General features: G+C 45.7%; 1 protein-coding gene across 4 annotated transcripts in view; it reads right to left on the reverse strand.

Annotated features, from left to right (window-relative positions):
• RPH3AL (rabphilin 3A like (without C2 domains)) overlaps nucleotides 1-16,532 on the reverse strand; it is a 176,898-nt gene that overhangs the window by 127,505 nt on the left and 32,861 nt on the right. For all 4 annotated transcript variants that reach the window (XM_078154770.1, XM_021006976.2, XM_021006975.2 and 1 more), the window contains exons 2-4: nucleotides 11,995-12,108; nucleotides 3,858-4,001; nucleotides 2,773-2,902 (exon numbers count right to left, since the gene is read on the reverse strand). In XM_078154770.1, the coding sequence (XP_078010896.1) occupies nucleotides 2,773-2,902; nucleotides 3,858-4,001; nucleotides 11,995-12,071 (351 nt within the window). In that variant the 5' untranslated portion in view covers nucleotides 12,072-12,108. The remainder of the gene's footprint in view (nucleotides 1-2,772; nucleotides 2,903-3,857; nucleotides 4,002-11,994; nucleotides 12,109-16,532) is intronic.

Genomic DNA, 16,532 nt, shown 5'->3' on the forward strand with positions numbered 1-16,532 from the left:
TGAGAACAGGGTTTGTGGCTGTATTTATTTGGGGGGTTTTGGCAATGCTTGGCACACTGTAAGCACTTAATAAATGCTTGTTAACTCATGGATTGTCTTATAGTTTGTGTTCATGTTTGTGTGTAGTATATGTTCCAACTTCCCAACCAGGCTATGAGCTCCTTGGGATAGGAACTGAGCATTTTATTTCCAGGACAACTTCTTGTCCCCCACGCAGACCCACAAACCTTTACAGCATCCCACACTGCCAACAAACGAGGCCACTGACATACTCAGTGGGCTCTCCTCTTCATCCAGGTTGACTTCTCAGTCTCTTTCATGTCCTAGATCACTACAGCCAGAAAGCCATCACCCTGTCCCAGAAACACGGGCATCCCATGGTACTCCTGTTGGGGCAGGCATTGCTGGGGTCAAAGAACATCATGGGGGAGTTAGAACGACATAGCCCCTAACCTTCTAGAACCAATCCACTCCTGACAGGCTTATCCCCAGACTAAGTGACTGCCTTCCAAGAAGGTAAGGACCAGTCTCTGCCAGGGGTCCTCCAGCTGCCCTTATAACCAAATACATCAGTCAGCAACCAGGCACTTTTAAGAACCTGCTATGGGCCAGACACTACACCAAGGCACTAGAGCTACAAAGACAAATGGCACTGTTCCTGCCCTCAAGGAGCTTATATTCCCTTGGCAGAAAACAACATGCACCTATATAAATGCACACACAATACATCCAAGGTAATTTTGCAAAGGAGGCACTAGCCTCTGGAGAGAATCAGGATGGGTCTCATAGAGGGTGGCCCTCGGTCAGAAGGCAGGGGTTCTGTAAAGCAGAGGTAAGGAGAGGGAACATTGCAGAAAGGGGACAAACATAGCCTATGGGCCATGCTTGCCACACCTAGGTTCCATAATTCCATGGCTGGGTTTGTTGGACTTGAACCCTCCAAATCTATACCTGCCCTACTAGGCACAGGAGGAATTACATGGGAAAGAGATCCTTGACTCACGACAGTAGCAGGGACTTGGTTACTGGAATGGGATAACCAGGAAGTCCGTATGCTATATTCAAACCCCAAAGCTAGCAGTCAGGCAGTCAACAAGGATTTATTAAGAACTGGCAATGCAGCAGGCACTATGCTAAGGCTCTAGGGGTTCAAAGATAAAAGCAAAAAGAGTCCCTGCCCTCAAGGAGCTTACATTCTCTAATAAGAGAATAGGAATTTCATTGGTGCAAACCGACCAAGCCAAGGTCCATGAAAAGCAGAGACCTGGCTGAAGGAGCACCATGCAGAGCACAGGATTTGGAGTCAGAGGGCCTGGGTTCAAAATCTGTCTCTGTCACTTAACCATCAGTGTGACCTTAGGAAGTCACAACCACTCAGGACCTCATTTTCCTCTCTCATAAATTGAAGAGTTTATAGTAGATAACCTCTAATATCTCTTCCAGTTCTTTGACTCAGTGATTTTATAACTGTTCAATATGAGCCTCCAGAACACAGAATAAAATGGGAAGAGGTGGCTAGAGACAAACCACCCAGCTCAGAAACATATCTCCGGGCTGAGCTCAAGTCATCTCTCACCTGAGGCTGCTGAGCTCAGCCGTCTGCCACCTGGGAACCTGGGGAGCCCCTCTTGGGCTGAACCAAAACCCTTCTCCAATGAGGCTGGCACTCACTTCTCTGCCTAAACAACTCACCGCTGTCTCTGTCTCCTCCCTCTATCTCTCTCCCCTCACCTCCCTCTCTCTATGTCTCTCTCTATCTCTCTCTCTCTCTCTCTCTCTCTCACACACACACACACACACACACACACACACACACACACACACTCTCTCTCTCTCTCTCTCTCTCTCTCTCTCTCTCTCTCTCTCTCTCTCTCTCTCTCGGCAAAGGTTGTTCTCTGGCTGCCTGGATCTGTCTATCCACATATCCCTTGGCTCTGTTCTTCTGATACCATTGTCCAATGCATCTCTCTCTGTTTCCTCTCTGTCTGTCTGTCTGTCTGTCTCTCTCTCTCTCTCCTCTCTCTCTTTCTCTCTCTCTCTCTGACTCTCTCATGTGCTCTCCTCTCTCTGAGAGTCTCTCTCTTCTCCTTTCTCTTCTCTCTCTCTCCTCCCCCTCTGCCTTCTCTCTCTCTCTCTCTCTCTCTCTCTCTCTCTCTCTCTCTCTCTCTCTCTCTCTCTCTCTCTCTCTTTCTCTCTATGTCTCTATCCCCTCCACACTTAATCAACAAGCATTTATTAAGTGCCTACTATGTACCAGGCACTGTACTAAACAATGAGGATGTAATGAAAAATCCAAAATAGTACCTGTCCTCAAAAAGCTTATATTCTAATGGGGGAGAAAGCATGAATATAATAATAGCTAACACTTATATAGTGATTCAAGGGTTGCAAAGTGCTTTACACATATTATTTCATTTGATTCTCACAACCCAGGGAGATAGGTGACACTATTACCAAACTGAGGGTGAGTGACGGTAAGTGGCTTCCCCAAAGTCTCACACTTAATAAGTGTCTGTGGCAGGATTTGCATTCAGGTCTTCCTGACCCTATGCACTACTCTATCCACAGGATGGCCTAGCTGCCTGTTTCTGTAAGTACATCTATCCAGGCTACACCCCACAGGGGCCAGCCCTTACCCCAAAGAAGGTAGTCAGGTTCTGGGGAAGTGGGAGAGGGTGTTACCCATCTTGCATACATCAGTGCTGAACAACCATGCACTGACCATGTAACATGTGTCCTACAGACCAAGCAGTTAAGCTCAGGAGGCCGTACCTTCTTACAGTCCTGGCAGAAGACCGAGGCGCTGCCTAGGAGGCCCAGGGGCTCCCCACACAGAAAGCACTGGGAGAGACCGTTCCCCATCACATTCTTCCTCATGTTCTCTAGCCGCTCGACCAGCTTCCTGCAGCACAAGGGAGGTTAAAGAAACAGGAGGGATGGGATCTCTGCAAAAGCCCACCCCCCAATGCCACCTCCCAGCTGCTGAGGGAACACAGGTCCTGCACTCTGGGCGCAGGGCCCAAACCTGTCTTCAAAGGGAGAGTCCCCCAGAAAGGTGGCCCCAGTGACAGCACCCAGTGACAGATGGGCAGTGAGAACAAAAGGGTCTTTACCTGGAAGACCGGTTACCCCCAAACAACTACAGAAAACCGAGAAGACTCCACTTCTCCCCTAAAACTACTCTGCATCCTCTCTAAAATTCCATCATTTACCATTCATTCCTTTGAGGTGAGAGGCAGCCCAGCAGAGTGGACAGTGAGCAAGCCTCAAAGCCTAGAGGACCTGGGTTCAAGTCTTAACTCCTGGGGCATTCTAGACATGGAGATAAGTAATGAAAATGCCCAGAGCTGGGAGATGGAGGGTCTTAAAGGAGGCCAGGATCACTGGATTGTAGACCACACTGAAGGAAGGAGATCTAGGGCATAAAAAGCCTGGAAAGGTAGGGGAGGCGGAGGGTTATGAATGGCTTTGAATACCCAATCAGGGATGGGGGCCCCTGGAGTTTATTGGGTAGAAAAGTGAGTATGATCATTTGACACCTGAGTGGAGAAAGGACTGGAATGAGGAGAGACTTGTGGCAGGCAGAGCTATTCAGAGTGCAGGCAGTAAGTGACTTGCCCAGGGTCTCACAGACAGGAAAGTGTTTGAAGCAGGATTTGCTCTCGCTGACTCTTTCAGACTCCAAGACTAATGCTCTACCCATTATGCCACCTAAGCTCGAGAGGTAAAGACCTTCCTCAAGGTCCCAGGACTAGAGAGTGGCAGAGCTTGGGTCCTCTGGCTCTCAGTCTAGGTCTCTCCCCTTCATCTCCTGGCTAGTAGGCCCACCCCTCAATCCAGATGCCCACTGCTTTTACCCAATTCTTTGCTGCTCCAGAATGTCCAGTTTCTCAGCCCTCTGGATCACCTCCAGGATGGCCTCCACCTCGGCAGCATTGAGGCTCTGGCTCTTCCTCTGTTTGTCTGTCTGGTATGTATGCACTGACCACCCACTCTGCAGTCTGGAGAAGACAAAGCAGAAAAGGCAATAGTGACCGCCATCTTGAATCCGCCTTTCTATGGCTCCCTATGTGGCTGTTCTCCGGCTTCAGAATAAACAAGGATTAGATTGAGATGTTTGTGGAGGGAAAAGAAGACCAGGAATTGAGAGGTCCTACAGGGGTAACTAACCCACAAAACATGAGGGAACCTTAGAGATCATTGAAGAGAGATGGTGTAATACAGACCCAAAGACCTGGGTGTGAATCCTGCCTCAGACACTAGCTGTCACATAACCTCTATGGGTCACCTTGTCATCCTGTGTAAAATGAGGGACTTGGCCTCAAGGACCTCCAAAATCCCTCCTTGTGCTAAATCTGTGACAATCCTGTAATCTACTCCAAACTCATCATCTTACAGAGGAGGAAACTGAGGCCTGGGGAGATGAAACGATTTGTCCAAGGTCACACAGATACTAAAGGGTCAGAGACAGGATTCAAACTCAGGTTCTTTTACTTCAAATCCTTCCAATACCCCTAAGAAATCAGAGAATCAAGGAATCTCAGCTAGAAGGGGCCTCAGAGGTCATCTACAACTGAGGTCATTGCACCTGAATAAGAATCCTTTCTATATTACCCCCAACAGGCAGCCATCCATCTACTTGAAGACCTTCAGTGATGGGGATCTCACTACCTCCCACAGCAACTTATTACACTTTTAAAAGCTCAAATGAATGGTTAGGAAGTTTTTTCCTGACATCAATTCTATACTTGCCTCTTTCACACCCTTGATCCTAATTGTTCTCTCTAAAGCCATGCACACCAAATCGAATTCCTCTTGCAATGACACCCCTTCAGATACTTAAAGAGAACTCTAGGCCCTTCACCATCCTCATTGCTCTCTAGCTAATCAATGTCCTTCCTAAAATGCAGTCCCCAGAACCCTACTTCTAGCTAAAAACGTGATTGAGTCATCTAGTCCATGCCTTTGTTTTACTGATGAGAAACCCAAGCCCAGAAAGTTGAAGTGAATTACCAGGGTTCACCAAGGCAAGGGTCACAGCTGAAACTACTGGCTCTTTTCCAATAAAACACCGAGCAGATTCAAGCACCAGCAACACCAACAGCCTGCTATGTGACCGAAGGCAAGTTCACATCTACCTTCCAATGTCAACAAAAGGGAGACCTTACAATACCAATTGGTTAAGAACCCAGACACCTCAAGGGGAAGCCTTGAGAGGGTCAGAAGAAGAAGAGGGTCAGAAGCAGAAACAGGAGAAGAGGAGGAGAGGCGAGTGGGAGCTCACGCTTAGGAAAAAAGGAAGAAGACACTTGGTGGTTTTCTTTCCATTTGTCTGGAAGGTGAGTGAGAGGATGATAAATATGTATGATATGTAAACACCTTTTTCTAAGAGAAAAGTCAGTGAGGATAAGGTGAGCTCCCAATGTAGTGGGCACTTTGAAAATCTAAAGCAGAGCCAGAGGCACAGGAGAAGTAGGGAGGAAGTGGGGATGGCAGATTTTAGGATGGCCTAACAGAGGACTGAAAGCAGGTGGTAGGTTTTTCTCAATGCTAGTGTAGAAATGATCTGGGCAACCCTGGCCTGGGAGAGGCATCATTTCAATTCAATTCAACTAGCATTTAATAAGCTTTTCCTCTGTCCCAGGCATTGTGCCAGCACTGAATACAAGGACAAAAAAAGAAACAGTCCCTATGAGGAGCTAGCATTCCTAACATTCTACTTGCTTATCCTGTGCCAGGTAGTATGCTAGGCAGTGGGGATACAAGGCAAAAGCAAAATAGTGTTTGCCCTCAAGGAGCTTATATTCTACCAGGGTTGGGGTGGTTATGGTAGGACACAATGTGTACACATAAAAATACAATATAGATACAAAATAAACACAAAATGATTTTGCCTACAGGAGCGCCAATAACTAGAGAGGCAGAGAGAAGGCGGGAAGGAATCAGGAAAAACCTTATGTGGGAAGGGGCTCTTGAGACCTGAAGGAGGCTAAGGGGTTCAAGAGGGCGGGATGAGGAAGGAGAGCAGGTATATACCCCAGGTATAGGGTAGCGTCTGTGCAAAGGCACGGAGATGAGAAATCAAATGTTGTGTACGTGGACCAGTAACTCGGCTACTTTTCCTGGAACAGAGAGGGTATGAAGGAGAATAATGTGTAATCAGTCTGGAAACATAGGAAAGAACCTGATTTTGAAGGATTTTATAAATAGCAAACAAAGGGATTTTGTTTTAACCCAGAAGTAATAGTGAGCCATCGGAGCTCCTTAAGCTAGGAGTAACACAGACAGAACTGTGCCCCTGGATGGCTGCTGTAGTAGCTGTGGGGATGATGGGTTTGGAGAAGCAGACAGGCTGGAAGCAGGGAGACCAGGAAAGCAGCACAGGTGAGAGGTGACAGAGCCAGACCTGGCATGCTGGCTCTGCGTCCACGAAGCAAATCGGCTGCTGGATCTGGCTTCTTCTTCCACGTCTCTTCCAATTGTCTCCTCCTCTCTCCTCCCTAGTTCAGGCCCTCACCACCTCTTCCCTAGACTATTGCAAAAGCCTCCCTCCTTATTGATCTCCCTGCCTCAGGTCTCTCTCTTCTCCAACCCAAACTGCACCCAGCGACCTGACAGATTTTCCTAAAGCACAGGCCTCCACTACGCAGTCAATGCCGCTGGCTCACTGGTGCATTAGGCGAAACTCCTCTGTTTGGCATTTAAAGCCCATCACAACCTGGCCCTGACCTATATTTCTAGCCTCATTACACATTATTTCCCTTTCATGCACTCTATCGTGCAAACTGGCTCATTTGCTGCTACAAAAAAAACCAGTCTATCTGCCATCTCTGAGCTGTCCCCCTGCCTAGAACAGCTTCCCTCTTCATCTCCACCTCCTAGAATTTCTACCTTCCCTTAAATCTCAAGTGCCACCTCCTAGGGGAATTCCTATCTGATCCCCCCAGCTGGTGGTGTCCTCCCTCATCACCTTGTATCATATATATATATGATATACACATACATATACATACACACATATATATATATACACACATATATACACATAAACAAACACACATATATACATGCACATATATACACATATATACATGCACACATATATACATGCATATATACATACACACATATACATATACACACATACATACACATATACACACCCACACACACACACACACTCCAATTCTTCCAACAGAATGTAAGTTCCTTGAGGGCAGGGACTGTTTCACATCAGTCTTTGGTTAAATGCTTATTGATTGAATTGTATCCCCAGTGCCTGGCATACAGCAGGCACCTAATAAATACTTGCATATCAATTGATTTCTTTATCCTGACTCTAATTAGGAGACAAAACACGTACTCACGAATGATCAGGACATGAGAGCATATTGTCCTTTAGGGTTTGTGAAGGCTTTACACAGGCTAACTCATGTGATCCTCAAAACAACCCTGTGGGATAGGTACTTCCTATTATTATCCCCATTTCACAGATGAGGGAAAGTGAGGCTAAGAGGGAATAAGTGTCTCAGTAAGTGTCTGAGGCAGGATTCTAGCTCAGATCTTCATGGCTCCAAGCCCAGAAGTCTGACCACTGCTCCACCTAGATGCCTAAAGCACACACGTGACAAGTCAGAGGCTCTGGTTCAGATTCTGGCCTCTGCCACTTACTAGCTATTATAGGTTATTGCTGTTTGTCCTCTGTTTTCAAAGAGAACCAATGACATCACAGGTGATGTCTTGACTTGCATGTGAATTGGATTTAAGGGAGGAACAGTTGTGCCAAGTTGTCAGCCCAAATCCCTCTTCCAGGCATTGAAGTCCAGGGGCAAGACAAAAGCCAAGATGGCTGGAGATAGTCCAGTTAATGACCTGGCTGTCTGGGATGCCTGACCGAGCTCCAAGCACGCCACAGAGCCTGCTTCAGCTGCCTTCAGGATATCAGAACACATTGTTCTCATTCATTCATTCCACCAAGGGAAGTCTTCACATGTTTGGAGTTGGCGTCTCCCTGACTCACCAACAGGTGTGAAGCCCTTCGGTTACCCTCAGTCCCGGTTTAGCTCCTCTGCCGAAACAGCTTTAGCGGGGTGTGGCTGCTGCTGCAGCTCAGCTTCTCGGAGCCACAGGCGAGAACCAGGTGGCAGGTGGACACCAAAGGTAGATCAGCAGCCCTCACAGCAAAGGCCCTGGGCCTCCCCAGTGCCCCATACACCCACCTATTACAGGTATGTGTGAAGGGTGTGCCAAGCTGGGATGTGCTCAAGAACAGGTTGTTGCATTTTCAGTGTGAGCCTTTACACCTCCAAAACTGGTGAACAAGACAAATCAGGGCTTAATTTATTCTTTTGTTGATCATCTTTACTTAAGAAAGTAAAGGATAAAATGTTAATAATACAAATTAAATTTAAAACTGTTTCTTCTGAATATTTTGTTAAATATTTACCTTTATACCAAATGCCCCCCCACAAAAATGGTTTCACATTTTAACTACAAGATATATTCTTTTAGTTTTAAAGTATGGACTGCTGTAGTATGCTTAAGTTCAAGTATTCATTTCTTTAGTTTAATGAAGAACATCTTTTCTGATTGAATATTTTGACAAATGCAATTCTTTAGGTCAGGGTGGGGCTCGAGGCCAGATGTGGCCCTCTATGTCCTCCAGTATAGCCCTTTGACTCGAGGGCTGCCCTTAAGGACCTAGAGGGCCTCATGTGGCCTCGAGGCAGCAGGTTCCCCACCCCCGCCCTAGGTACACACCCGGATGAAATGTACTGCATGTGCCCATGCTCTCTGTGTGGCCACAGGCAAACAGCGTGACCTCTCCGGGCCTCACTTACCTCCAGTTTCTCTGGAAACAGATGACGTTGGACTAGACCACCTCTACAGCATTTCCGTCTCTAAGTCTATGAGCCAGTAAAATGGGTGCCAGTAAAATAAGAGCTGGGTTGTTTCTCCTTTGTCTTGGTATCCCCAGGGCTGAGCACCATGGCTTGCACTGGACAGGTGCTTAATAAATGCTGATTAAGGGGCAGCTAGGTGGCGCAGTAGACAGAGCACCAGCCATGGAGTCAGGAGGACCTGAGTTCAAATCCAGCCTCAGACACTTGACACTTAGCTGTGTGACCCTGGGCGAATAATAAAATAAATCAAAACAATCCTCTATGTTTAGCTCCAACCTTCGAGGGCTGGGACTGTTGGCCCCATGGCCTGGCACATAGTAGGCACTTAACAAAATGCTTGTTGAATTAAAATGAATTTAGCCAATCAACCTGACCTTGTAGAATATAAGCACCATGAGGGCAGGGGCTGTCTCATTTTTGTCTGTATACCCCCAGCCCCTAGCACAGTGCCTGGCTGAGAGGGAGGGTTCCATAAAAGTTTGTTAAGTTGAACAGAATTGAGGGATCCCCGAATCTATATCCCTGTGGACAAGGTAAATTGAGGCCGTAAGTGCTGCACTGGAGGTTAAGGGTGAACAGGGCTGTGGAGGCTGGCTGGAGGAGGTATGTTGTGAAGGGAGGAGGGCACAGACGTGCCAGGCGCTAATGGCCTGAGACCACTTTCTATCCCTGCCAGGCAGCCGGCCACAGGAGAGAAAGATGAAAAGACATTTGCAGCTCTAAAAGGTGTGAGCGGCTTTTCTGCACCACTGCAGAGAGTGAGAATGATGGGGGGAAGAGGTGGGGAGAGAAGGAGCCACCCAAGCTTCTCTGAGAGCTCAGCTCAGGATTAGGAGAGGTGGCCAAGGTCGCTGCTCCCAGAGCAATGGGGCTGATCCTTCACCAGCAGAGGAGAGAGAGGTAGGGAAGGGGTGAGAGAGAAGCGGGAAGGAAAGGGGAGAATGAACAAGTGAAAGAGTGAATGAGTGAAAAAATCCATTTATTAAACACTTACTAGGTACAGAATACAAAGCTAAATGCTCCTCCCACACTGGAATAGGGAGACAAGCCACATAAGAGATATGTTTCAGCTGCAAGTCAGAAAGAATTGGTCCTTAGGGTGCAGTAAGGAAGAAGGGAGAGAGGAGGGGGTGGAGAAAGGGGAAGAAGAAAGGGGAAGGGGAAGAAAGGGAGGGGGAGAGAGAAGAGAGGAAAGAGGGAATGAAGGAGGAGGAGATAGACTAATACAAAAGAGAGGATAGAGGGGAGGAGGAAAGAGAAAATAGAGGAGAAAGAATGGAGTGGGGAGAGGAGAAAAAGAAGAGAGCAAAGACAAAGGGGGCAAGAAAGAGGAGAGAATGAGAGAGATGGGGGACAGAACAAAATAATGAGAGGAAAGAGCAGAGGAGGGGAGGGGAGAAGAGAGGAGAGGGGAGGGGGAGGGGAGGGAAGAGCCCGGAGGCTCACCCAGGACTCCATCCTTCCCTGTAGTCCAGCATGGGGGTGGGAGGTTGGGGGGGAGACCGAAAGGATTTAATGGAGGAGGCAATCCTAGGGGAGTGGTGTTAGGCAACTCTACCAAATGGGCTGCAGAGATGTGCAGAAATGCCGTCTCTCTTCTCTCTCCACTTCCTATGACTTCTGCTCCTGCCAAGGATGCTTCTGCTCCGCCCCCCCCCTCCAATCCTCTGTGCCTGGACCTAGCACAGGCAGAGTGTCTAATCAAGAATTCCCTGGTTTCTCTTGGTTTTCCAGCCCTGGGGCAGGCTTGACTGTTTTTATTTTGGTCTAGGTCCCCAGTGGGTAAGAGTGCTGAATTTGGAATCAGGAAGACCATGGTCCAAATACTGCCTTTGAAACTTACCAGCCAAGCAGACCTAGACAAGCCCTAAAGACTCAGTTTCCTCATATGTCAAAAGGGTAGAATAATATCTACCTCATGGAGTCATTGTGAGGCTCAAATAAAATAATATATGTGGTTTGTAAGCCTTAAAATTTAGTAAAAATTAGTTATTGTTATTATTAGAAAGTCTGCCATGACACAGAGCATTGACCTCTGAGTCAGAAATAATAAGAATAGCTAACATTTATACAGCACTTTAATACTTTCAGGGCAGCTAGATGGTACAGTAGAAAGAGTGCAAGGCCTATAATCACCTTCCTGAGCTCAAATCCAGCTTCTAGCTGTGCGACCTCAGGCAAGTCACTTCACCCACCCTGTCTGCCTCAGTTTCCTCATCTGTCAAATGAGCTGGAGAAGGAAATGGCAAATCACTCCAGCATCTTTGCCAAGAAAACCCCAAATGGGGTCATGAAGGGTCAGACATGACTGAATAACAATTCAAGATTAATACTTACAAAATAATTTAGCCATATTATTTTCCTTAATCTTCATAACAACCCTGTCACACAGGTGCCATTATCGCCACCATTTTTACAAAGAAGGAAATTAAGGCAGGGATTAGTGACTGGCCCAGAGTACCATAGCTAGTAAGTGTCTGAGGAAAGACTTCAGTTCAGTTCTTTATAACTCGAAGTTCATGACCCCTAACTGCCAAGACCTGAGTTCCAATCCTACCTCTAACACATGCTGGCCTGTGCACCCTGTGTACCCTGGGCAAGTCCCTTAACTTCTCAGGCACCTTCCTAAGATTATAAATCACAGAGCGGATACTGATTTGTATTTATAGGCAGAGCTTCCAACGCTAATAAAGTCATAGGTCTGGGCAGGGGTGTTCTAGTCAATGTTTAACAATCAGCTTTAAACGCAGAACACACTTTTGAGTTTAAACTGCATTGCTAACATTTTCTCTGTCACTTTCTTAAGCCTAGACAATCACAAAACAATAAATCAAGCCCTGACTTTGTAGCATTTGCTGATTTCTGAAATGTAAATGTTCACAATGGAAATTTAACAATCAACTCTCCCCAAAGAGCCATTTTGAGCTGGCTTGAGCACACTTCTGAGTATGGACCCAAAATTATTATGATCATTGCCATCTCACTGAGGAAGGAATCTGGGCAACAGAGATCCTGCCAAAGCAGTGTCAGGAGGAGAAAGGAAAAGCCAGGAAAGCCCCACGTGGCCCCTGGCAAAATTGAGGGCACTCACTTGGCTCGAAGGGCAAGCTGTCGATCATTGGGGCATACCCACTGGTCCTTCCCACTGCCAAAGATGGTGTCGGCCATGGTTTGAGGGGGCTGAGAAAGGAGCTGGCTGTCACATCTGAAAGAGAATGGGGCAGGGGGGAGCAAGAGACAAGGTCACTCAATAGATTGTGAATGAGCCAATAACCAGAAGTGAGGAATAGCATGCTGGAGGCATTGGACATCTGGACACTTCCAGTTCTGATAAGGCCACCTGTGTGTGTGATAAGCAGCTGCCCATGTGAAGGATACTGGAAACGCCCCATGTCCCCATATATCTCCCCTCACTGATACATGGAACTCTACCATTAGAGATTCATTCTTTTGTGTTAAGCAGTCCCTTCTTTACGATCCGCTTTTAAAAAGGAAATACTTAACTATAAATAAATAAAAATTAAAATATAAATAAATTATTAAAATTAAAAATATAAATATTTTAAATAGCTGACATTTACATAACACATTAGCATTTACAAAGCAGCATACATCATTATCTCATTTGCTCCATGAAATTAATTTATTCCTTACCCCATCCATCATTCATTTAACAACCATTTATTGAACAAGGATTCCATGAGGGGAGACAGAGAATACTAACGGTAGCTGACATTTATAGAAAGAACTTTATTGACATTCTCTCATTTGGGCTTTACAACAGCCCTGCGAGGTGGGTACTACAGGTCTTCTTATCCTCATCTTACAGTAAAATGAGCCTCAGACAGGTTAAGGGTCTTGCTTGTGGGCCCACAGCTAGAAAAGTTTAGAGCTGTGTGTTGATCGTATCAAGTCGCCATTAGCTTGGCTTGTCGGGAGTTCATCAGTTTCCCAAGGGAGAAGATGTACAGTTATCCCTTTCACATTGAGGGGTTAGGGTGCCCATGCAACCTGGAAAATTCACATAAAATTTGTTGGTCCTCTCTTTGCACCAGAGAAGTCTGAATTATTATGGTAATAAAAAATAAAATATGTTGATATTGTACAATACTATACACATATTTTATGCATTTCTGAGTTTTCTAAATTTTTTCTGTGTTGTCTGTCATTTCCACAAAACTCCCAAAAAACTCCCATTTAATTTCTTGTGCTGACACGCGATATATTAAAACCTCGATGGGGAAAGTTGCGATGTAAAAGGGATGACTGTAGTATGTATATGGAGAAGAGGTTATTAGAATGCAAAAGGGAAGTTGGAAGGTCTACCAAAGGGTGACAGAGGATCAGAGATTCTGAGCCAAAAGGATTCATCTAATCCAACCTTCTTATTTGTTCACTGACTTGCCCAAGGTCACATAGGTAATAAGTGGACAGTGCCTCCAAAGTCTGCATCATGCTGTTTCCCTCCATTCCAAGGGGGATACTGAAATTTTACCTTCCAACGGCCCTGAGCACAGGGGTAGAGGTCTGACTCATGCCAGGAAACATATGAGCTAAGCACTACAGTAAGGAACACTGGCAGCTGCTAAAAACTGGGAGATGAGAGAAAATAGACACTGTGACTTAAAGGCAAGGGAAGGGAATGAGCATTTATTAAGCACCTACTATGTGGCAGGCACTGTGCTAAGAGCTTTACAAATATTATCTTAATCTAGGCTAGAAGGGATCTTAAAGGCCATCAAGTGCAACCCTCTCATTTTACAGATGAGGAAATTGAGGCACACAGGGGTTATTTACTTGAGCAAGGTCAGACAGCGATTGTCTGAAGTGAGATTTGGAAGGAATGAGAGTAGTCTGTCTTTAGTTTTCTTTTACTTGATTAATCAAAAGGAGGCATCTTGGGCTCTTGCTCCTCAGGGAGACAGAATCACTTACTGGGTCCCCATACTTTAGGACTGGAAGGGAACTGGCTGAAATGACCAGGCTGCCATTTTGGCTTGAGTATCAAATACAGCCTGGCTCTTGTTCTTTCTCTATCAATTCAGACATTTCTCCACTACCTGCTCTGAGAACTGCTATCCTTCCTGCCCAGATTGACACTCCCGACTTATCCAAAACCCTAGAAAGATGAAAGCTGGCTCCTGAACCTTGCCCACTCTTGGACCCAGGGCTAGAAATGGGCTACAACTCCCTCCTTTCCTCACGGCAACTCAATCAAGCAATAACATTAACTACCTGGCTACAACTGCTAGGCACTGGAAGCTGGGGACACAGAGGCAAAAATGATATGGTCCCTATCCTCAAGGAGCTAACATTCTAAGAATGAATGAATGAAAAAGTAATTATGAAATGCCTAGTATGAGCCAGGCACTGTGCTAGCTGCCAGGGACACAAGCACAAAGGGTGAGGGGCAGCCAGATGGTACAGTGGATAAAACACCGGCCCTGGAGTCAGGACAACCTGAGTTAAATCCAGTCTCAGACACTTGACACTTACTAACTGTATGACCCTGGGTAAGTCACTTAACTCTGATTGATTCACCAAAATAAAAAATCACCATCAAAGGGTTACAAGGTGTTTACACTCTAATATTGAGACCATGAATAGTACAGCTCACTTTGCGAATGAGAAAACAGGTTCTAGGAACGATTGGGACTGACCCAATATAAAAAAAAAGTGGCTACTGAGTTACTGAGGCACTTTTCATTACGGCAAAGAACTGGAAACAAAATAGATGCCCATCGATTGGGAAACACCATGCTGTGGTGCATGAATATGAGGGTCTATGACTGTGCTGTCAGAAATGATGAGCATGAAGAACACAGACAAGCACAGTACAAGACTTGTATGACCTGATGCAGCGTGAAGGAAGAACAAGGACAGCACACACAGTGGCTGAAAGTGAACAGCAAAAGCAGTCAAAAGGGGAAGCTTTGGAATCGCCTTATTATTGAAATTACAGCGGCCGAGCTTGACTCCAAAGCAGAGACGTGAAGAGATGCCCTGCTTCCATCGTGGCAGAGGCAGGAAACCAAGGGGGTAGAGCATAACAGATAGTGCGAGAAAAATTTTTATGTATTGGTTAGCTTTACTGAACTGCTTTCTTTGTCTTTTTCTTTTTTTTATTCAGTGTTGTAAAGGTCGGCTCTCTGGGAAGGGAAGGGTGGAGAGACACATTGGGAAATGTAAGTGGTATGAGAACAAAAGAAATCCATAAAAAGTTACCAAATTAAAAAACTTTTAAAAGAGATACATGGTATCCAGAATGAGAGCTATGGTAATCCTGGCACACTCTGCCCTGATCAGAGGGCATCTAGAATACTCTGAAGACTTCTGGACACCATACGTCATAAAGGAGATTATCCCCAAGTAAGGGTGACAGGATGATAAAGGATCTCAAAACCATACCATAATTGAATCAGCTGAAGAGACTGGAGACATTTAACTCGGAGAAGAAAAGGCTTATGGGGGAAACACATTTATTTTCTTCTTTTTAAATATATCTACATATATCTATATCTATATATAGATATAAATATATAGATATAGATATTTTATTGGTATCTTTTGCTTTTTTATCACATGCATTTTCCCCTATGTATCTCCCACTCTCCTTCCAGAAAGTCATTCCTTATGACAATTTTTTAAAAAGAGGAAAAAGAGAAAAAATTCAGCAAAACAAAATCAACATATTGAAAAAAAAATCTGATGTTGCAGCCAATGTTCTACATCTTCAGTTCTGGAAAGAGGCAAGGGAAGGGACACCAATCTTCCAACATTTGAAGGCCATGTAGTAGCCACATAGTAACAGCATTGGAATTATCCTGTTGGGGTCCATAGGGCGGAGCCAGGAAAAATGGGACAAATCGTAGACAGCGATTACAGCTCAATGACAGAAAAGCTTCCAAATAATTAGAGCTGTCCCCAAGTGGAAAGCTGCCTTGGGATGACATGGGTTCTGCATTATTGTAGGTGTTTAAGCAGAGGAAAGAAATAAAGGAAGGAAGGGAGAGAAAGAGAGAAAGTGAGGGAGGGAAGGAGGGAGAAAGGGAGGGAGAGAGGGAAGGAAGGAGGGAAGGAGGGAAGGAGGAAAGGAAGGAAGGAAGGAAGGAAGAAAAAAAAACTTGAGGTTGGCTGTTTGTGGGGAAGGGAAATGATGTTTAGGAAAAGAGACTAGCTGTGTGTGTGTGCGTGTGTGTGTGTGTGTGTGTGTGTGTACATGTATGTCTCCAGTTGGGGGGAATCATGTCTTACCCTTATATTCATAGAACTCAGTTAAAACAACCTACATTTGTTACAGTCAAGCCAGGTAGTGTGATCTTTGGTGGAAGGAAGCATGGCTAGAGGGCAAAGCAACGGACTGGAGTCAAGGCACTTAGGTTGCTATCCTGGCCCTGCCACTCCCCACCCATGAGACCTTGAGCAAGTCATTTAACCCTTATGGCTCAGTTTCCGCATCTGTAAAATGGGGAGGCCTAAATGATGTCTAACGTCCCTTTCAGCTCTATATCTACGATCCCTCTGAGACCAGTGGCACACACTTTCAAGATGATCAGCAGCGACTGTGGGTCAGAGAAGCTAATTGGTTCCTCAGGAATGAAACCCATCATGCCCCTGATCTCTGGAGCT

The sequence above is a fragment of the Phascolarctos cinereus genome, unplaced genomic scaffold (genome assembly GCF_003287225.1).
Source record: "Phascolarctos cinereus isolate Bilbo 61053 unplaced genomic scaffold, phaCin_HiC Scaffold_5;HRSCAF=322, whole genome shotgun sequence".
Lineage (NCBI taxonomy): Eukaryota > Metazoa > Chordata > Mammalia > Diprotodontia > Phascolarctidae > Phascolarctos > Phascolarctos cinereus.